This window comes from Lacerta agilis, chromosome 8, assembly GCF_009819535.1.
Source record: "Lacerta agilis isolate rLacAgi1 chromosome 8, rLacAgi1.pri, whole genome shotgun sequence".
NCBI lineage: Eukaryota > Metazoa > Chordata > Lepidosauria > Squamata > Lacertidae > Lacerta > Lacerta agilis.
Window position 1 is genome coordinate 13743299 of NC_046319.1, and position 23141 is coordinate 13766439.

The window sequence follows — 23141 nt, forward strand, 5'->3', positions numbered from 1 at the left end:
ACAGGCACCTTAAAAGACCAAACAATTTACAATTGTATACTGTAAGCCCACAAGTTACGCACATTTAACTTGTGGACATTCAGCTTTACACGCTTGGCAAATAATTATAAAAAATCAAAAAGGGGATGGCGTCCGGGGAAAAGAACTTTGGCAATTCCACCCACCATTGCTCCTAATATGTTTCAACTAGACATGATGTTGGCTTTAGGAACGATCCTCAAAATGTAACCCCTGTGTAAACTGTGGGCTTACTGTAATAAGCTGTTGTGGACTACCATCCACTTCAGTAGATGCATAAAATTTTACAGGTTACCTGTAACTCAGATATTCTAACCCAATGAAGTGGAGTATACGTCACAAAACCTTCTGCATAACACACAAGATGCAACTACGGCATCGACTTATGTAACTTTGAAACAGGGGTGGGAAACTTCAGGGATGGGCATCAAATGTGGCCCCCAGGCCTCCTCTATCTGGCCCTCGGAACTTTCTCCAGCTCACACACCCCACTAGCCCTGCTTTACACACTCCTTGAGCATTTTTCCCTGCTTGGAAATGTGTCCTTGAACTCTGGTAATGTTTCTTGCTTGTAAGACAGAGGAATGTGTGAATCTGATCTTGTCCACCACTGATAAGAAGCTCCTGGAAGGCTGTCCAGAAGGATATGGGACCCTCAGACTAAAAAGGGTTCCCCACCCCTGCTTTTTAAATAAATAGACAAATATATGGAGGATAAGGCTATCAAAGACTACTAACGGTGATGACTATGTCCTCTCTCTCTACTGTCAGAGACAATATGCCTGAATGCCAGTTGCAGAGAATCACATGGGCAACTTGTCAACTATTGTGAGAATAGGATGCTGGACTAGCTAAACCTTTGGCTTAATATGGCAGGGCTCATCTTACGCCATAATACATTTGTCTTGAAGATGCCACAAAACTCTGCTGATTTGTCCATGAACGGATCTCATTGCTCATGGCCAGCATCACAAATTGCTGCAGAGAATTTTGCAAACGATCCCAGTTCCCAATATGGACTGTTTTAAGCCACAACCAGCAGCTGAAACAATCACACCCCATTGCTTCCAAGGAGAGGAAACAACACAAACAAAAAGATAGGACCTAATAAGTTTGTACAAGATGCTCCCTTCACACAAAAGTGATCTCATGGAAGAGAACATGGTATCAGAAGGAATGTGCATTTCCACAAAATATTTAAGAGGAAAAATTAGTAAAGTGTCATGTTTCCTTACTGATCTATAGTTCTGCCATTTTTAATTAACATTTAATTAACATTGAAGGTAAAGGTACCTCTGACTGCAACTCTGGGTTGCGCGCTCATCTCACTCTATAGGCCGAGGGAGCCAATGTTTGTCTGCAGATAGCTTCCGGGTTGTGTGGCCAGCATGACTAAGCCACTTCTGGCAAACCAGAGCAGCGCACGGAAATGTCGGTTACCTTCCGGCCGGAGCGGTACCTATTTATCTACTTGCACTTGATGTGCTTTTGAACTGCTAGGTGGGCAGGAGCTGGGACCGAACAATGGGCGCTCACCCTGTCACAGGGATTTGAATTGCCGGCCTTCCGATCAGCAAGCCCTAGGCTCTGTGGTTTAGACCACAGCGCCACCCACGTCCCTTTTAATTAACATAGCAATGCACAAAAAGCTACTCCATATTGGAGTTGTAGAAAGAAATCTGAATTCCTAGGAATTCCATCTGCCGTGGAAAAAAAATGACCAGGAATTTTTCTAACACAGCTGCTAACAGGAAGGAAATCAGAATTATTAAAACTGGATTTTTCACTGCCAATTGTGTTTATCATCCCTCTTTGGAGGCCTAAATGGCAATATATAGAAAAAGGATTTATTCACTATTTTTTTAGTGGCCACTCGGCTATCTGCAACTCAAACCTAGAAAGCCTTACAAGGACTATCCCTGGACTTGAACAGCATAAAGCAAACGGTGTAATTTGCTGTCACCAAGAAAGTACCTCAGTGATACTGGGAATGGACAGTTTTCATGGCAAGATGGTGGCGTTTTATTCAATATACAAATGAAAACAGGTCCTAAAAGAAACTCTCTGAAGCATCTTTGCAGATTTGGCTAGCCTGAACAGCACAGCTTGAACTATACTCTTCCCTGGGAATGACTGTCTATAATAGGTAAAACAACTTTTGTCCCTGGGACTGTTATATTCTGGACATTTGAATAATTTGTATGGCTTAATAAGGATGATTTATGTTAATGTACAACCTGATAGCCATTTTGGCGGTGGGGAAAATGTTGTAATATACATAGAAACCAGTAACAGCTACTTCAAGGGAAAGGATTATAAAGTTGTGGCTTACCTGATGCGCCAATGGGAGAGGTAGCTGGGGTCATGCTATGAATGTTTAGCCCAAGGTTATGGGGCGCTCCAGAAGGCGGTGCTGCTGGAGGCGGCCCCGGAGGGTTTTCCCTCTGCGGAGACGTAAGCGGCGTGGTGGGCTGAGAAGATGGCCCGCCGGCAAGCCGGGCAAGGCGCCTCCGACGGATCTGCAACGAAACAAGGGTTAAACATTTAAAAAAACAAAACAAAACAAAAACAGAGCTTAGCAAAATGCTGGTATATAAATCCTCTGGGGTTCTGACAAGGCAAGAAAAAACAGCTAAGAATAGAACTGGGATGTATTTCAAGATACACCCAAGCCAGGTCAGGCACAGCTTTCCCATGCCACCTGGAGATGCTAGCTGAAGGAAGGGACGGCAAGCAAGGTATGTTAAGGTCAAAGTAATAGGAAGATAGGGAACTGCCATACACCAGGTCAAAGAGTTTATCCATCTAGTCTAGTATTATCTGTCCCTATTGACAGCAGCTCTCCAGGGTCTCAAGCATAGAGTATTTTCCCATCACCTCCTACCTGGGGTCCCTTTAACTGGAGATGTTAGGGCAGCTTTTTGTGAACTACTAAATGTTCTTGAACCACAACTCCCATAATCCCTGACCACTGGCCATGCTGCCTAAGAATTATGAGAGTTGTGGTCTGACAACATCTAGCAGCCCAAGATTGAGAAAGGCTGTGCCAGGGACTGAGCCTGTGACTTTCTGCATACTAAACAAGCACCCTACAACTAAATTATGACTCTCCTTGGTTCTTAGAATCCAGTGAAGTCATTCCTGTGCTACTGACTGCAGCATTACTCCAAGGCCTGCAGCAAATTGTTGCTGAGGGAAGCTGTTAAGGCAGACTTTCATTACCCGATGCCCTCCACATATTTTCCACTACAACTCCATCAGCATCAGCTAGCATGGCCAATTGACAACGATGCCAGCTGGTTTAGCAAAATATGAATGAGCATGGCCTCCTCCAGAGCCTGCATGGACATCCACCACTCCTTCTCCCATGCAGCTGGGAAGAAAAGTTCAGAAGCTTTTGCTTTCTCTTTCAGTTAACCATGGTTTGTTGTGTTATCTGGACCAACAAACCATGGTTACCATTAACTGTTGTTAGTTTAAAAACAGGAAAACTTCAAACCATGGCTCCTTTACAGCTCTCAAGTAAGCGAGCAAGCTACTAGAAATGTTAATATTAACTATAATCCAGAATAACAGTTTCAAAAAGGGAGTGTGAGAAAAGAATTAGCGTACATATAACCACTGTACAATCAAAACAAATATGAGAAGCAAGTCAATCCAGACACAGAATACATGGAACTTGCTTTATTATGTCTTTTGTGTTTTCATTTTGTACTTTTTTGTTATGAACTGAAGAGAGGTATACAAATTTAATAAATAATATTATTATTAAGCACAGATCCTGGTCACAACAAACTGTGGTTAACCAAAAAGCAGAAGCTTTCAAACTCATCCTCCCAGCTGTGTGGAGGTGCACATTATGTTGGGAGGAGGCCAGACACATTCACATTTTACCAAATGGTAAGTTTAGCTAGCATAACAACTCAATACAACCATTATCACTGTAAATATTACATACCATATTGGCCTGAATATAAGCATCACTTTTTTTCCAAATTCTATCTGTGAAAAGTTAAAGTGTGGCTTAAATTTGCGACCTTACAAAAACGGGCATTTACGGTATCGCTGCTGAAACAGACATACGATAAAACACAACGGGTGTGAGTGCTTGTGGAATTTTAAGGGAGCAGCTTATATTTGGGTATTGTCTCTCCCCCCCCCCATGAATTTTAAAGGTGCGGCTTACATTCGGGCCAATACGGTATTATAGACAACAGTGCTGAGGCAGAGAGGGAGATTTGTTTAAGGCCTCCCAGTTAAGTTCATAGCTAGAATGAGATGCAGGCTGGAAACTTCCCAATTCGCAGCCCACCATCTTATTCACAAAACCAGCTCTGTTTTCAAGACTGACTACACATTTTAAAATATATTCCCTCCCTCGCCCACAGTTGTTTGGGAATTGCTAGAAATAAATAGAAGGTTCTCCTTCAAGGGCAACATGCTTCCATTCCATTAAGTCAGAAAGTTTCTGAACATTCTAGTGATTTACCACCTGGACTTCTATCCTTTCCCGGAGATTTCCAAATAGCACTTTCCCAGAAACTGATACAGAACAACATGTGGAAAACACCATGCGGTGTTCCATTCCCCTGCTCAGATGGGACACTATAATTAGAAGCAGTGCAAGGTTCCCCCCATAAGCCTTAAGCAATGAGGTCGATACCATCATCTCTTCTCCTCTTTATCTTCCAGTAAAGCTGCTCTCCATCTTTCAGATCCATAACAAGTTGCATTTTGCAAGCATATTTATGTAGATCATTAATTCACTCAATGCCACACTATACCTCAAAGCAAGCAAATTAATTTTTAAAATGTTTCATATACAAAATCTGTACAGGATTACTAGTCTAAATTCACTGATCATGTGAAAGACCAACATCAGAAGGGGACGGGCAGACACCCAGCACATGACTAGTGGCAGGCTGTTCAAACAAGCTAACTGCAACTAGACACTCAATTAATAAATGCTTGTTGCTGCATTTTCATTGTACACATTTGATTGTTTCCAGAATGATAACACATTTGTTATATTTGGTTCTGCACAGTGTTCAAAACTCCCATTGTTCTAGGCGCATTTTGCGACAGGGAATGTCATTAGGGTGAGCAGTTTCTGAGCTCACTCACAGTACTGCATCTAAGATTTCAAATTTAAACTGTAGAGAGGAAGGAAAGGAGGCCTTTTTCCAGCTAATCTTTGAAGACTAGAGAAGAGACCCTCTTAAGAATATTAAGGGTAGTGAGCAGGGGAAGGACTAGACCATGGGAAAATGAACATAATATTTTAGCTACAGTTCATTCATTTTCAGCTTTGTGTTCTTGTTAGAAATAAAGCGCGCCTAGACATTCCGTTGTTGCGCCCATAGCCTAGGTTTAAGGTGCCATTTAGCTCCTAGCTTTCTTATCTCAGTTTCTAACACTGGTTCTGCATGATGTGAAGTTAATGGTTGATAGCTTTTTTCTTTCCTTTTTGCACTGCTTCCTGGAGGAGATAAGTGTTCTGTTTACACCACATCAAGTGATCAACAACAATAAGAATTTCAAAAGATACACAGCGATTTACATTCATTTTATTTCACAAGATATATACCACTTGACTGTAATGAAAACTCAAAAGTGATTAACTTCAGCAGCAGCAGCTAAATTGAAAGGAAGCCCTATTATATACTACACTCATAGTTGGAGGCCAGCTAGTTCTGTTTTGCCAGACAATTGTGATAACTAAATCCTATCAAAAAAGCTTAATATGTCTACTGGTTGTCTTCCTGAAAAATATCTTCAGAACTTGAATTAACACTTCCAGACCAACACACAAACCAGGGCAGGATATGCGCTCAGCTAGAGATCCAAAAGGAATTTCAACCTGATAAAAGGCTGCTGCATTATCAGAGGACATGTTCTTCTGAGAAACCTACTGAACATCCAGTGCCCGTTTTCACTGACCTGGATCCAAATTAACTCTGCAAACTCAAGGGAGGCTTGGAATTAGGTTGCTCCAATAGTAGCCTCCCTGTACCACCCCTATTCTCAAACCGGAGGGAGCCTTACAAGCTATTTGTGACATGACATGTTGTAATGGGAGGGGAGTAGTGTAAACATGTAGAGTGCTCAACTAGGACTTGAGAGACCAGAGTTCAAACCCCCACTCAGACATGCATGACAGTAGGGTAATGGCTATAATTTGGGGGAAGGGCCATAGATAAATGGTAAAATGCATGCAGAAGGTCCCAGGTTCAACCCTCGGCATCTCCATGACTGGGACAGAAGAACCCAGCCAGAAACCCTGGCCAGCTACTGCCAGTCTATATAGGCGATACTGAGATAGATGAACCAATGGTCTGACTCAGTATAAAGCAGCATCCTAAAAGTCCCACCTACCCTGAAATGTCCATGGGGTCATGAAGAGTCGGACACGACTGAACGACTAAACAACACAACAACTCTGAAATTGCTCTCTATATACAAACAGTCCCCAACTTAAGCTAAGAAAGCATCTCACTTCTCCCAAGTCGGGATGTACTTGCAAGTGCCAATTGAGAATTGGGAGGTTGCAAGTACAAAGAGAAGGAAAGTCCACTTAAAAAGACATCGCCACCCCCATTTACCATGGCCTTTAAGCATCTTCTTTCAAGACCTTACTCTCCCTGGGTCTGTATCCCTCCCCCCACCCCACGAAAAAGGAAATTAACTGGTGGTGGCTCTCTACATAGTGTTTAGGTTTGAAGATTGGACGGAGAAAGAGAAGAACCTGAAACTCCTTGGAACCAGCCCTCTGCCGAGTATTTATGCCAGGCTTCCTCAACCTCGACCCTCCAGATGTTTTTGAACTACAACTCTCATAATCCCTAGCTAGCAGGACCAGTGGTCAGGGATGATGGGAATTGTAGTCTCAAAACATCTGGAGGGCCGAGGTTGAGAAAGCCTGATTTATGCCATGTAAAAATCCTAGGAGACAACATCAAGTGCAAGGCCTTGGACAGTAAGCCGTCTGTGGACTATTCCAGCCCCTTTAAATGCTGTAGCTATCTGGGCATTACATGGCAAGCTTCGGTCTTTCCTTGTGCATTCAGAAGGCTCTCCACTTTCTCATTTGACACAGTAATTCCCCATTCCTCACCCGCCCTGTCCCCCTCATTGCCCACATCTCATCCTCCTTCCACTTCCAAATTTCTTTTGCTCACACTTCCCCACATGCATGCACAGCAGGGATATTGCCACCGTGGCCTTTTCTGTACAATGCCAGAAGTGTACACTGAGCTGTGTAATAGATGAGCCGCGGCAGCAGATGGCTGATCCTGTCCTCAGCAACGTAGACCATCTCACACATGCTGCAAATTGCTCAGTGGCTCAATCAAGACTCCAACAAAGCCAGCCAAAAGACTTGCGCTTCTTTATTCGAACACCAGCTTTTTATTTAGCGATTCCCATTGTATTATCTGTAGCCTCCTCCTCCTCATTATTATTACTATTGAATTTATTCCCTGCCTTTCACCAGCAGGTCCCTGGGTAGGTGACAGCTTAAAATTCACAATTAAGAACAGTTAAAACATATTGGTGTCACAGGAATACGGTGGGTCCTGAAAACAAACACCTCAGGTGTCAAAGGGCAGGACAAAGGGCTGTGGTTCCAGCATATGCCAAAAGCTATATAGTGAAGAAGCCAGACACACTTCTATGGGGAGGGAATTCCACAACTTAGGGTGCAACTACCAAGAGGGCCCCCTGTTAACACCCAGTAGGGTCTGTGGGAAAGGAGACTGTCTCAGGACCTAAGTTGTTTAGGACTTATACACTAATGTGTTTAATTGGGCCAAGAGAAGAACTGGCAACCAATGTAGCTGTCACCAAAGCTCAGGGGAGGTATCAAGTTAATGCATACCATGATAATAATCTAAGTTCAGCTGCCATGTAGCGAGGGAGATCATTGGTCCATTCACCTGAATACTGTCAACTAGGAAGACTCTCCAGAGGCTCAGGGCTAAGAACAAGGAAGCTCTCACTACATATTGTTTTCATCATCATCATTCTTTATTCGACCTTCAGTCAGAAAACATATTGTTTTAATTCAGGGGAACCTGTGGCCCTCTCGGGAGCTATTGGACTCCAACCCCCATCAGACAAAGTGATCGGGGTCAATTGTCAGAGATGATTAATTAAATTTGTACCCCTCCCTTTCCCTGAAAGAAGCCCAAGACTGCAAACTTCAAAATGTTTTTAAATACTTAAAATGTTAAAAAATACATTAATAGCACCTTAAAACATTTAAAAGCAATTGTATAGCCACTAAATTCAAGGTTGTCGTGGCCAGTATCTATCAGCCATCAAATGTCTGGATAAACTGGTGTCCATTTCCCCCCCCCCCTGAAATTCTATAATGAAGGAGACAGACACACCTCACCAGGGAGGGCATTCCACAAGCAGTGAGCCAGCATTGAAGAGGGTCAGTGGCTGCACCACCAACAGAGCCTCCCCTACCAATTGTGGGGCCTGAGATGGTTGATATTAGGGGAATCACTCCTTTAGGTACTTGGGTCTCAAGCCACTTAGGGCTTTGTACACCAGCACTAACACCTTGAATTGGGCTTGGTAGGTCACTCGATAGGTAGCCAGTGCAGAGCTTTCAGGACCAGTGGCAGATGGTCGAATTTGGATGTAAGCCAGCAACACCTCTAAGGTTGTGGGTTCCCCACTTCTGTTTTAACTGGAAATTCTAGGAACTGAACCTGGAACCTTCTGCACAAGTAAAGAAGCCCTAGCACCATGAACTTCCCAGAAACTCAGAAACTTGGCTCTGCATCAGAGCCAAATGGAAGGCAATCAAGTGTTCCAAAGGTTCCCATCATCTCACCTAAAGGTAGGTGTTGCGTAACAATGAGAGGGACTGAACTACAAATGGGAACTTCCTGGTTGGAATTTTACCTTCCCCCATGAACCCAACAGGTGTCCTTAGGCAAGCTACTTTCAACTTCCATTGTCACACATGCAACAAGGGGCAGGAGCAGTGCTATACATAAATACCTTGTATTATAAGCCATTCATGAAGCGCATGCATGCTCACATGCAAAGCATGATTTGCACACTAGTGTTTTGACAGTCTGCCACAGTGAGTCCCTGTCTTTGGTTCCAGGCTTCACAACACATTACGTAAGCTAGGCATGGCCCCCCACTTCCCTGCCTTTCAAAAAGTAGCAAACATTTAATATCTAATATGGTATATGAAATTAAGGAGAAAAAGCTTCCTGCACATTTGAGGCGTTACAGAAACAATTCACTGAGATGCAGTAGACAATCTCTCTCTTTCCACCCCTCCCAGGAGTGCTGGCATGACAATGAACATTTCACCAGAGTTTCTCTTCACATGATTTGTTTTTTTCCTTCTCTATGCTATTTGTCCTCTTGCTTTTCATTTCCTCCACCTCCCCTTTTCCATTGATGCTGCAGCTGGGAGACTGTAAGCTTCTTGGGGCAAGGGACTGTTCCCCCCCCCCAATCACTCAGACATTCTGCATACATAAATGGCGCCGCAGCACACACATACAAAAATGTGTAGGGTGAAAGCATTTAATGAAGCCTAACAAAGAAACATTATGTTCCTAAAGCAGCACTTTTTCAGCAAAAAGGTCCATAGCACAGTAGTAAGAGCATCTGTTTTGCATGTAGAAGGTCCCAGGTTCAATCCTCAACATCTCCATTCAGGGCTGGGAGAGATTTCTGGCTGAAATCCTGCTGCTAGTTAGTGTAGAGAATACTGAGCTAGATGGACCAGTGGTCTAACTCATATAAGGCCACTTTTATGTTACACCTGAATGCAGTATAATAGAGAAAGTTATCCAAGTACACTCCTCAACCCTTTTCAAACTTTCCACTTTAGGGAATCTTTTCCTTTCCAGCAATCAAGTAACAGTACCGCAAACCCAGCCCCTTACATAAAAAGAGCCCTGCTGGATCACTCCAAGGGCCCATCTGGTCCAGCATTCTGTTCTCACAGCGAACCAGATACCCCAATGGGAAGCCGGCAAGCAGGACGTGAGCTCAACAGCACTCTTTCACTTGTGATTCCCAGCAAATAGTATTATTATAAATTCAATTTATTACCACCTTCCATCAAACGGCCCTAGGGCAGGTTGCATCAGTTTACAATATAACAAACCAGTGCCACAAGAACAGGGTATTCAAAGACATTCAGCCTCTGACAGTGGAAGTAAAGCATAGTCAACGTGGCTAGTTGCCACTGATGGCCCCCTCAGCATCTGTTTTCATAAGGCTAGAAAGAGGTCATGATTTGACTAAAAGTGGGCAGGGGTTGGGGGGTCCTTGTGTTTTGTGGATTTCAGAGTCCCCCTACTGTTTCCCTAATAACTGGGGCATAGCTTTCTACATCAATATCTGCAGAAGAAATTCCTATGTGTTGCAGAGGATTTCAGGGAGCGTGATTAGGAAAATACTAAATTCACAGAGACCTTCTGCCATGTAGGAATGTACATCCTAAAGCACATTAAACACTCACATGCAGCTGCCAATTTTTTGGTTATGAGTGAGCAAGCTACTTTTTAAGCTTCATCTTCTCAATGAGGACAGACACACCACATTTACTTCTAAGGAAGCCCCACCCACCCACCCCGGCCAGGTGTTCTCCAGAAATAAGATTGAAAGCTACTATTCTACAGCACACATTCAGATCCATAAGCTTTCTCCCATTAACATTCAGTAAAGTACTGAGTTTGCTTTTCCAATCGTTTCTTCAGTCCCTTCATTCAGCAAATTTGAAGTATGCTTCTCAGGCACAGGTACGAAAAGCAGAGAGATTCAGCTGCGTTGATGAACAGGTTTATTTGACCATTCCCTCATGCTGCAAAAAGGTCCAGTGGAGGTGTTTCCTTATTCCGCTGCAGTTGCCCGAGATGCAGATTTATCCACACTTTCTGAAGTAAGAAATCAGCTTCCCATTACAGATGTCCCTCTCTAAGGCTGCTTTGAAATGGTGTCTGTACAGCAGGATATTTTGCCTGCAGAGGGTATCCCAGGGCACGGCCTGACGGTACATGATGCAGCAATTCTGTTGAAGCTAAGCAGGTTTAATTAGTACCTGAATAGGAAATCACCCAAGAATGCTATTGACATCGTGTTGAGTGTGATGGTGGCACTAGATCATGGGTAGGCAAACTAAGGCCCGGGGGCCGGGTCCGGCCCAATCACCTTCTAAATCCAGCCCACGGACAGTCTGCAAATCAGTGCGTTTTTACATGAGTAGAATGTGTCCTTTTATTTAAAATGCATCTCTGGGTTATTTGTGGGGCACAGGAATTCGTTCTTTTTTCCTTTCCCCCCAAAATATAGTCCGGCCCCCCACAAGGTCTGAGGGACAGTGGACCAGCCCCCTGCTGAAAAAGTTTGCTGACCCCTGTACTAGATCTTCCAAAACATCCTAAGCCATGGTCCTCCTCCTGTCACACACTGGCTTCAGCACAAATGTCCTAGCTTATATTAAACCAGAATTCCCCATTACAGTCGTACCTTGGGTTACATACGCTTCGGGTTGCGTACTTTTCGGGTTACGAACTCCCGTAACCCGGAAGTGTAACCATCCGTGCAGAAGCGTTCTGCGCGCTTCGCGCATGCGCAATTCGTGTATTTCGGGTTATGTACAGCAACCCGGAAGCAATTAAGTACGTAACCTGAGGTATGACTGTATGTGTGAATGGGGTAAATTCAGATTAATACCAGTTAATCATGAAAATAAGCCAAGATTTAAGCTAAATCCCAATGCTCGGCCCCCACTTCATAAACCACTGCTTGTGAAACCTTTAGACCTGGTACAACCAGTGTGGTGCCCTCAAGTCGTAATCCACATTATCTGGAGGTTCCCACATATGACCTTGGAGAGTTGTGATGGGTGTACGCATGTGCATGTGTGGCTTACAATGTGTATTGCATGTGATATAGCCCACCTTCCTGTGTGTAACAAGGCTTTCATCTCTATAGCATGAAGAATAACTACAAGTTTACAAACAAACAAAAAATCCTACCCAACAGCCTGGAGGTAATTATTTGCCACATGTAAGGGTCAGTTTCCATGCCTGGTGTCCTGTGCATGGGTGGGATTCAAAACAAGATACCACACCAGGTTAGGAGACACTGACTCAAGCAACAGCAAAGTAAGCCTGCAAACTATCTGGATTCTTTTTAAAGCAAAGTTGCACTGAGAGAAAAGGGGGGTGGGGACTTTACAGAAACTTTATTAATGCTTTAAAAGGTCAATTCCTTGCCATAAATCAAATTCTATATATTGTATAACCTGGCTTGATTATACAGCATTTCTGGTGCCACTGGCTTATATTAACAGTGATATAATCAGGCTTAAACCAAGTGGCTTAAGCTAAAATATGTCAAAAGTCATCATCACCTGAATGCAATTGGCCTATTATTCCAGTGGCAATTAACATACTTCCAAACTAAGTGTCCCGCCTCTTTAGCATTAACACCAGTGTCTCCTGAGCTGTAGTCCTTCCTTAGTCATTCCCAGCTCACAAGAAGTACACCCTAGCCACTGGCTCCACACACATCCCCAAATTCCTATTGCAACATCAAAGGATTGCTAAATCATTACCTTCAACACGCAAAACAACATTGTGATGTTTTGGAATATACTGAATGACTTTGCATAAAGATGTCAGTTGTTGCAATATGATCTCCACAGATGGCACAGAGCATGTAAGCGACACAGACGCACGCGCGCACACACCCCAACAGAGAAAAAGGATCATAAATGTTGCAGCTCATTGCAATACAGTGGTGCCCCGCTAGACGAATGCCTCGCTAGACGAAAAACTCGCTAGGCGAACGGCTAGGCGAACGTAGCGGAAGCTGCCCCGCAAGACGAAAAAGTCAATGGGGCTACCTTGCAAGACCCAAAAAAAAATTTTTAGCGCAAAAACCTCCGCGCTGCATTGCCGCTTCGCTAGACTAAAAATTCGCTCTACGAAGACACTCGTAGAATGAATTATTTTCGTCTAGCGGGGCACCACTGTAGTAGGATTCCATAAACTGATCATTGCTTTTTTTCTACAAAAACACATTTCCACAGAAATTACGCAGCTGAGGTATATGCTAGTAGGCTTGTTTTACAAAAGAGTTCTTGATTTGCATTGATTTGTCACCTCCTCGTTATTAAAGGTATTACAGGTTTTGTAAAATACAGTAATTCCTTTAAAGGAACAAGAGTCTGCAAGGGTATGGGAATGGGAGATTCACAACAGACAAAAGGAAGGACTTTGTCACGCAGAGTCAGGTAGTTAAACTGTTGAATTCTCTACTACAAAGAGTTAGTGATGGCCATCAACTTGGACAGCTTTGTAATGGATAAGACGTATTTATGGAGGGTCAGGCTCTCCATTGCTTCTCGTCCTGATAGTGATATGCTACCTCTAGGAGCAGAGGCGTTGTGCTTCTGGATACCTGTGCTGGGGTACAAGAGTGAGAGCAGTGACTGCCCTCATGTCCTGTGCATGGGCTTTCTGTTGGCCATGGTGGGAACTGGGAACCAGAATATTGGACCAGGCAGCCCTTTGGTCAGATGAAGCAGGGCTCTTCTTAAGTTCCTATTTAGCTTCACTGGATAATTCCCCCACCCCACTGACACACACACACACACACACACACACACTTTTCAAGTACTGTATTATGATAGAAGGATTTCTCTCAACCCACTTTCTCTTCATGATGCAAAATTCTATATACCCAGTACCTCTATCATGTCTCCCTTTTACTCGACATTTGCTAGGCTTTTATCCTGTTGGCTCCAGCCCCTCAATCATTCTGGCTCCCCTAGTGTAGCTCTACAATATATTTTTGATATGCAGTAACTAGAACTATAAACAATATTCAGTATTCCAAGAATAGTTGCACTACTGGTTTGTATAAAAGCATTACAGCAATGGCAGTCTTCAATTCCCCTTCCTAATGATACCCAACAAGAAATTTACATTTTTCAGAGTTACCACAGTCTGAGTGGTTGTTTCTAGTGAGCTGTCCACCATGACCCCAAGATCCCTTTCATGGATAGTCAGACCCCATCAGCTTATACAATGATGCAGGGGCTTGCCCCAATTATGCATCCCTTCACACCTACCTACACTGAACCGCATTTGCCAATTTATTCTCTTTCACCCAGCTTGGGAAGAGCCTTTTGGAGCATTTCACAATCACTTTTCCATTTTATTTACCACACAAAACAATTTGGTGTTATTTGGAAACCTGGGATCCCTCAATGGTGGTGGCATCCAGCTAAATTCTATGCAAAATAGACCTGTTGAAATTACTGGACTTTAAATTAGTCGTGTCTATTCATTTCTGTGGGACTACTCAGGGTGGATACAACCTCCACTAACATTCATTATTGAAGATGTTAAAATTTGCCAGTCCCAATACAGATCCTTGGGCAACAGATGATCATATACCCTTTCCCATATGAGAAATGGTGGTATAGACCATAGTTCCAGGAAGCCATACAAGACATTATCCACCAAACAAGGATCCCATTTGGTGACAACACTTTTACATAGTTATTATTACCCCACACTTCGCCCTAAGGACCCAGGAAGGATTACAACAATTTTAAATGCAACATTAAAAGCGTTTTAAAACTTATAATTAAAAATACAATCACAAAAGCAGGAGTTGTTCTTGAAAATATACATCTTAAGTGTCAAAGGCCCTAAACAGGTGCATCTTCAGCATTCATCAAAAACTGTATAATGAAGTTGCCAACTGCATCTTTGTGAAGAGGTAGTTCCACAACTTAGGGGCTGCCACAAAGAAGGCCTCTCCCACGCTGCTGCCACCACTGCTTCTGAAGGCAGCAGAACCACCAAAAAGCCCCATCCCCCACGAACTTAGCACCTGAGAAGATCTGTAGGGAAGGAGGTAGTCTTTCAGTTATTGGGGGCCTGAATCATTTAGGGCTTTAAACCAGGGGTCAGCAAACTTTTTCAGCAGGGGGCCAGTCCACTGTCCCTCAGACCTTGTGGGGGGCCGAAATGAACGAATTCCTATGCCCCACAAATAACCCAGAGATGCATTTTAAATAAAAGGACACATTCTGCCGGATTTACAAGGCGATTGGGCCGGATCCGGCCACCGGGCCTTAGTTTGCCTACCCATGCTTTAAACACCAATGTGAAAACCTTGAACTGGATTCAGAATTGAACCCAGAAGGTATGCAAATAGATTTCTACAACAATGAAGACAAGAAACTCGTTTTTTTAAACTTGATTCCCATGATTCTACGTAACCTCAAAACAAGATACTGTACATTGTGTGACCTAAATAGCAAACAGTCTAGACCTAAAACCATGCCTAACAGACGCTCATCATAGACACACTTCAGAAAAATGAATGCCAAAGCTCGACAGGGAAATTTACTCTACTGCCCTGACAATTATCTTTCAATGCAACCTAAAGGGAAATGTTCAAATTCTAAGTACTACAGGGAACCCAAATCAAGATCCATGTAAAAGCAGACTTGCCACCAATTTGCTCGTATGATATAGCAGGCCATCAAGGGGCTGACTTACTGCACCGCCACATATACAGTACCTGCACAAAGCAAACCCAAGCATTCAGACATTTTGGTTTGGTTTAGCAGCCAATCATTGTTTCTACTAGCCAATGAAGTTTCTAACTTTCCAACTACTTCTCCAGTGCATGTCATATGAACACAGGAAGCGACCTTATACATATTGATCCATCTAATTCAGCACTGTCTACAGGTATGTTCCGTTGGACACAGCTGGTGAGAATTTGCAGTCTGAACAATTCAGGCCATGCCCCATGATGTTCCATCAGTTAGGAATTTTATCCATGAAAAGCAGTGCCTTTTTTTTTTTTACCCTGTCTCTCCTTTATTGTAACGCAGACAGCATGGGAATAGCCTGTCCACGGGTTGCGGTGGAGTTTTACTGTACGCACCAGCTACCAAATTCAAGCCTATGAAAAGAGGCAGGAACCTGTTTGGGGTGCGGTAAAAGCAGTGCTTTTTCATGGTGGTTCCAAAATTATGGAATTCGCTCCTACTTACAGTCAGGAACACAGAAATCTCTCATTCAGAAAGGAGTAAAGACCTTATTTCACTGTGCCTTTTCTATTTTAATTATACCTGACACTTCCAGAGTTTTGACAGTGCCACTATTTTATATGTTTCCCTTATTTTTGTCATCACTAACTCCAGTTTTATATAAACTGCTTTTTGTTTTAGTTTTATTGTGAACTACCTTGAGAAAAATGGCAAAAAGCAGGAACTACATATAGTAAATGCTATGCTCACCTTTAAAGCCGTGAAGAGCTCTGGACTCAAACACTTGAAGGAATACCACTCCATATAACCAGCCTGCCCATGTCTTGAGACTTTTGGTGGAAGCACATTTCCATATTCCACCATTAGAAGCTCACTATGTAATGATATGGAATAACTCTTCCTCCATGGTCAAAATTTTTTTTTAAAAAAAAAATCCTTCCAGTAGCACCTTAGAGACCAATTAAGTTTGTTCTTGGTATGAGCTTTCGTGTGCATGCACACTTCTTCAGATACCTTCTCCATGGTGAGGCACCATCTGTGGAATGCTGTTCTCTGATATGCATGACTGGCACTAAAGTTATCAGTCCAGTGCTAGCATGAGACTTATTTATGTGCTCTGGCATTTTCAGTTCTCCACCATATTCTCTTGACCAGAATTTCCAAGCCAATTAGTTTCTGAGCCCAATTCAAAGTGCTGGTTTTTACTTATAAAGCCTTACATGGCTCAGGACCACAATACCTCAAGGATCACCTCTCTCCCTATGAACTGACCCAGACTCTGGAATCATCATCTTCCTGCGCCTTCTCCATAAAAGATCACAGTAACAGGCCTTTTTTGCAGTGGTTCCCCATTTGTGGAATGCTCTCCCCAGGGAGGTCCAGGGATTTTCGAATGAAGTGCAGTATAGAAATGTACAAAATAACAAATGAATGAATAAAATTATTTAAACTTATTTTATTAGTGTATTTTAAAATTGTCACAACTTGCCCTGGAACCTCACAGTGTGGTGCAGGGAAGAAATCTAATAAATAACTGTAATAACTGCTTAAACTACTCAGTTGTTTTTAGGTGCTTTATTTGTTTGAAGGTGTTTCTAGCGCACCTTCTTGCTTCTTTTAAATGATTTGACAATTTTATTTTGTATTCACTATTCTGATCCAGTATTTCTGTGCATGAAGGGCAGCTTAAAAGCTATTTTAAAATAAAAAATAAGACAAGATAACTCACATGGGAAAAGACTGCCTCATGGCAAAGCTTCTCAAAGTATTTTCACCTGCATCAAAACTATAATATTAAAAAAGCTCACATGGCCTTACCTTGGGCCAATGTACTACCAATGTGTCAAAAGTGTGCAGGAAGAGCTTGCTGGTATAAAGCAACTGATTAAGTAGCCGTGAATGCTTTTGCAATGAATAAGATCCAAAAATCCTTTCCTTTTGGTTAAAAAAGCAACAAAATACCACCCTGGCAGAAGGGGAAAGAGGGGTGTGGGTGTGGGTGGGTGGGTGTGAGAGAGAGAGAGAGAGAGTCAGGAAAGACTGGAATTAAACAAGATGGAAATATCAATGTGTGTTGATAAAAAAAAAATTCAATCACAACGAGGGAATCTTTTCTAAGTTTAAATTGTTTTTGTTTATACTTCACAACTAAGTCTGAATAAAACACAGGACATCCTCTTAGTAAGACAGGAAGTACTCTCAAGAAACACCTCGCCAGGACAGTAACCAACAACCTTGGAATCATTCCATAAGAAATCATACTAGCACCTCTCATACTGTAGAGTTCCCACCTGAAAAAACTTAAAACTCTGAATTTGAAACCAAAGCTTTAAATAGCAGCCTAACATCTACATGCTTCTGTTGAGGAGACCTGTTGTGTGTCCCCACATACACCTTTCATTCACGGACAACTTGGACAAAGTAGAAGTCCAAAACGTTATATGAACAAAAACCTAAAAATGGGCCTGGTAGCATGCCACCCCAATGGGAAAATAGCTACCTATCACTCAGTATTAAATAATCTAAATTTTAAAGTTCCCTTTAAGCAAAAAGTACCGTCAAGCTTTAGACATTCAATAAACCAAAACACGCTTTTAAAAAGTTTCTCCAAGTAAGAAAAATCTGACATGTGTTACTCAACATAGGCGAATACTCAACTTTGAAGAAAAGAAGTGATAAAAACAACCCCACCCTCTATATAATTGCAGAATTAAGTAGGGTGAGGTGTGTCAAAATACTCGCGGGGAGAAAATGCAACACAAGAACATTATATTACTAGTGCATTTATCCAAAATAGCAAAACTAATCTGTTATCATTTACTATGTTTATATCCAGAGGCATTCTAGCACTCTAGCTAGGGAATCAAAACTCCTGCCCAAACATATAGTCGTCGTCCCCATTTTATCTCCACAACAACACTGCAAGGTAGGTTAGGCAAACTGACAAGTGACTGGCTCAAGGTCACCCAGCAAGTTTCATAGCTGAGTGAGGACTTGAACTCTGGTCTCCAAGGTCCAGGTCCAACACTTTAACTTGGGATATGCCACCATAGCACATACAAATTTATTAACTTTGCAGAAATAGTGGGATTCCACAAATGCCCATGGCAAACCCCCTTCTATAGAACCATTTACCTGTAGGATACATCCTGGTGCCCAGCCTCCCTTCCCACAACATCCGCTGTTCAGTCAACAATCCCCAAACTCACCTCATCAGCGCTCAGCTCCTCCATTGTTTTCCTCTTAATGGTGAAAGGAGTTTGGGGGAAGGGGAGCTCTGTACTTCCCTTGAGGGGCGTGCTTGTGGGAGAGAGAGTCTTTAAGGGAAATCCTGTCCTGCTGCCTCTTTCCCTAGGGACGTTTCAGAATTGCATAGTCAGAGGTAAAGACCACCACCACAGAATATACTTCCCCAGCTCTTGGACACAGGCTGTTTCTCTCTGGTTTGCTAGTCAACTAAATAATTATGAACACACGCATAAGCCACTCCTATCTCACCAGTAAACCTCCAGGCCTCACCCCTTCCTGTACCTGAATCTATCTCTGCTGTAGCCCCAGCTTTAAATGCCTCCCTCCACAGGCACCCCAAGCTGCCGATAACCCCCTAGGATCCTAGCTCCTGCTTTCCGCCTTGGGTCCCACTAACCTTTTTTCTCCACACTCCAGGCGCCCCAGGTGGCCTACCAAGCAGCCTCGGGCCGATCCCACAAAATTCGCTGCTCACCGTCCCCCAGGTGTTCTAAAGCCTCAGTGGCACCCTGCTGCCTGTTATGAACCTTCCTACAAACCCTGAAAGCTCCCGAGGTCAGCAAGATACCGCCTCGTATCACAAGAGGCTCCTATTGCTCACCGTCCACCAAACACGGCAGAGAGCCTTCCGCTTGCTGACTACCCCCAGTTCCCAATCGCAGGCTGCCTTCCGTATACCCAAGAAACCCTATTAGTCCCATATATACACATAAGATAGGTCCCGCTCTATCTCCCTCTGCTAGAAGCCCCAAGCTGCTTGCTGGCTCCTATACAGTATATTCAATATATAGATAGATATATGAATACAGCGCCCTGCCACCAGCTATATATTACAACAGTCTCCCCTTAGTCGGCTGCCTAACCTAAAGCCCCAGTTTAGTCAGCTGCCTCCCTTTCGCACGCGCCCCCAGCTTAAGCCACCTTCTCTTCCACCTCAGCCCCTTGAATTCTCCAGGTGCCTGGCTTGGCTGGGGCTGCAGAGAAAAGAAGGCAGTGTGGAAGGAGGGTGGTGGTGGGGAAAGCTCGCGCCAATGACTGGCCTTACACCTCTCGGCAAGCCACCAACACACTCCCCTCAGAGGTGCCCCCTCACACTCTTCTCCCTCAGCTGCTGCAGACTCTGCTTCTGCCTCCCCACACAGAGATTATTCATCAAAACAAGGAGGCAGCGGCGGCCATCTTGGCGTCGGATCACGTGACCTCTCCCCTCCTCTCCCTCGCGCGCTCTCTCCCTCTCTTTCCTCCAGGCGGTTCTCCGCACGCCTCTTTGCGTACGGCTGCAAGATAGCCAGCCAACCAGAGCGTACGCGTGCGTGCGTGCGTCCGTGCGCTCGCGCACTCTAAGTGCGGGAGGCCAAAGAGAGAGAAGGCTCCTCCCACCAACTAGCCCAACGAGCGCAGGGAAGGCGCCCAATCGCGGAGCAGAGAGGGAGGTGCAATGAGAAAGAGGCTCCACCTTCTCCCGCCCAGCAGTCCACGCGCTGCGGATGGCACGCCTCCTCCTCCTCCTCGCCGCCGCCGCCGCTCCACCCTTCATCGTCTCTCGGTCACAGGCCGAAGCGTCCCCGCGTGTGCCCTGGTACTGACCAATGAGAAGAGGGAGGGGAGGCCTCCGCCGCTTGCCCGCCCCCATTCACTGTCACCTACTACAACAAGCTAAGCTCGGGGTGGGAGGGTCTAAAAGCGGGAGGTGGGGCCTGTTTGGTTGCGCCATAGCAACAGGGGCGGAGCAGGCGCGAGATGCTCCGATGAATGGCGTGGGGAAAAGCTTTTGCTAAGGCGGGAAAGAAAGCTGGGGGAGGGGCTATCTTATGCAAAGTGAGAGAGATAGGACTCGAAACTCGTCATTTACTTGAATAACAATGTATTATTTGGACAATTATGCACGTTAACAATCAAGGCAAAATAAAAATTACAGCGAAATTGGAATAAATTTGTAATAAAACGCTTGAAGAACCCAGTAGTCCTTTTATTTTTGTTTCCCGTGTCTTAGATGCAGGGGAACACTTTCACACTCGGTTCCATCTATGTTTCCAACAGTGGATATTTAATACAGTAAATCAATATTTCAATCCTTGTTTTCATTTGCCCGAGGGGGAGATCATCCTGAGGAGGGCCGCTTGAGAGGTGGCGATGTGGTGCAACATTGTCTGATTCGGAGTCCCGTGAGGTTTCCGTACTACAAAAGCTATTCATATATACACAATTTTGTTTGTATGCTGCTTTTCCATGGGTGAAACCATGCTCAAGGTAGCTCACAACATGGGGGGGGGGGCGGGGATACGCAGTTACAAACAACAAAAGTAGTCATAAGCAACAAAAAGAGTACAGCAAAGCAGCCTGTTTGAATCTTTAAAGATTCCTTGTGTGCATTGGTAGTTCAGTTGGTAGAGCAGGAGATTCTTAATCTCAGGGTTGTGGGTTCAAGAAGAAGAAGAAGAGTTTGGATTTGATATCCCGCTTTTCACTACCTGAAGGAGTCTCAAAGCGGCTAACATTCTCCTTTCCCTTCCTCCCCCACAACAAACACTCTGTGGGGTGAGTGGGGCTGAGAGACTTCAGAGAAGTGTTACTAGCCCAAGGTCACCTAGCAGCTGCATGTGGAGGAGCGGAGGAGTGTGACTAGCCAAGGTCACCCAGCAGCTGCATGTGGAGGAGCGGAGACGCGAACCCGGTTCCCCAGATTACGAGTCTACCGCTCTTAACCACTACACCACACTGGCTCCCATATTGAGCAAAAGATTATTGCATTGCAGGGGGTTGGACTAGATGACCCTTGTGATCCTAACTGCTGGGAGCTGGCAGGCAGTGGCAGGGAGAAACCCATGACATCTTGGAGTAAAATAGGTTTAATAATATAAACCCGGCTGAGATGAAGCCAGCAACAGCCACAGGGTGAGAAGACCTTATCAACTGTGGTGCGCACATCTCTTCATCCCTGACCCCAGAGAAGGTTGCCTGACACTCATTTCATCATGTGAAGACCTTTTTCCTTCACCCCAGGCTTTTTAAAATGTGCCACTCCCCCTGTTTTATGCCCTTGTCATGTTATTTGGTTTTTTGTTTTAATTATTCACTTAATAAGCAAAAAGAAATGGTGAACCAGCCTGAGAGTGGGGGAGGGGTGCCGAATGACAAGACATGTACTCTGTATACAGTACTTAAATAAAAAACAGGACGTTGGTTTTTTACTCCCTTTGGACAGAGCAAAGGGTCTGAGAGGCACCTTGAACACTAAGGGTAGTAGTAATACCACACTAAGTTATAGTCAAAGTACACCCATTGAAACTAATGGACCTAAATTACTCATGTTCATTACTGTCAATTGTTTTACTGTGAGCAACACCAGCACTAAATGAAACCTCAATTATTGGAGTGCTTATGTACATCAGTTCAACTCTGTCAATTACTCTGCAGCTAGATAAGTCTGTACAGTATAGTGCCATAATTTATCTGGAGGAAAATTAATTGGGCAGTTTTTACATGGAGGCACATTCAGTCAGGTTATTCTCTACTTCCAACCCAAACTGATATACTGCTGTCCAAAACCGATTTTATCATCTCATCTGTTAATATGGGGTGGTGATACCTTTGTTCTATAAAGGGCCATTGACCCACAGGAAAAGCCACCACATTATCACTCAATGTGAATTAAGCCAGTGTTTTTCAACCACTGTTCCGCGGCACACTAGTGTGCCGCGAGATGTTGCCTGGTGTGCTGTGGGAAAAATTACTTTATATATAGTCAATATAGGCACAGAGTTAATTTTTTTAACATTTTCTAATGGTGGTGTGCCTCGTGATTTTTTTCATGAAACAAGTGTGCCTTTGCCCAAAAAAAAGGTTGAAAAACACTGAATTAAGCAAATGGTGTACTCTGATGTTTACTGGAAGACAAACATCTTTCTTAGTTGCTGCAGCCTTGTGTGCTGGGTCAGTACTTATGTACACGTCAAAGCAAACTCCACCCTTGCATATAAGGAAGAGCGTTTTTTTTAATACCTGAATTTTTTAAAAAAACAAACTGAACCTTCCTTCTTTCTCTCAAAGCACAATGGGGGGGGGAATGAAGTCAAAGACCTGCTCTTCTGCTATAAAAAAAATACAGGGACTTAAGCTGCTTGTTAGTTTAAGGAAGGTTCTTCAATGTAGTCTGCACAACTCAGTCATCTGCTCACAAGACTTCCAAAAATCTCTTTAGTGTCTTTCCACAATGTAGCAGAGGTGCCACCTAATGGTGAGGACACTAAACTGTTGGGTTTTTTCCTTCCTCTAAGAGAGGCTGTGGTCACATTCACTCTCCAGT

General features: G+C 43.8%; 1 protein-coding gene across 4 annotated transcripts in view; it reads right to left on the minus strand.

Moving 5' to 3' along the window:
• Positions 1 to 20073, minus strand: part of UBE4B (ubiquitination factor E4B) — a 64727-nt gene extending 44654 nt beyond the window's left edge. For 2 of the 4 annotated variants that reach the window (XM_033156226.1, XM_033156225.1), the window contains exons 1-2: positions 2903 to 3027; positions 2351 to 2537 (exon numbers count right to left, since the gene is read on the minus strand). Coding sequence is in view for 3 of the 4 variants with exons in the window: in XM_033156225.1 (XP_033012116.1) it covers positions 2351 to 2384 (34 nt within the window). In the remaining variant the exon portion in view is untranslated. Of the gene's footprint in view, positions 1 to 2350; positions 2538 to 2902; positions 3028 to 18795 lie in introns of those variants that run through there. The other 2 variants (XM_033156224.1, XM_033156227.1) reach the window with 2 other exon arrangements.
• Positions 20074 to 23141: the final 3068 nt, after the last annotated feature.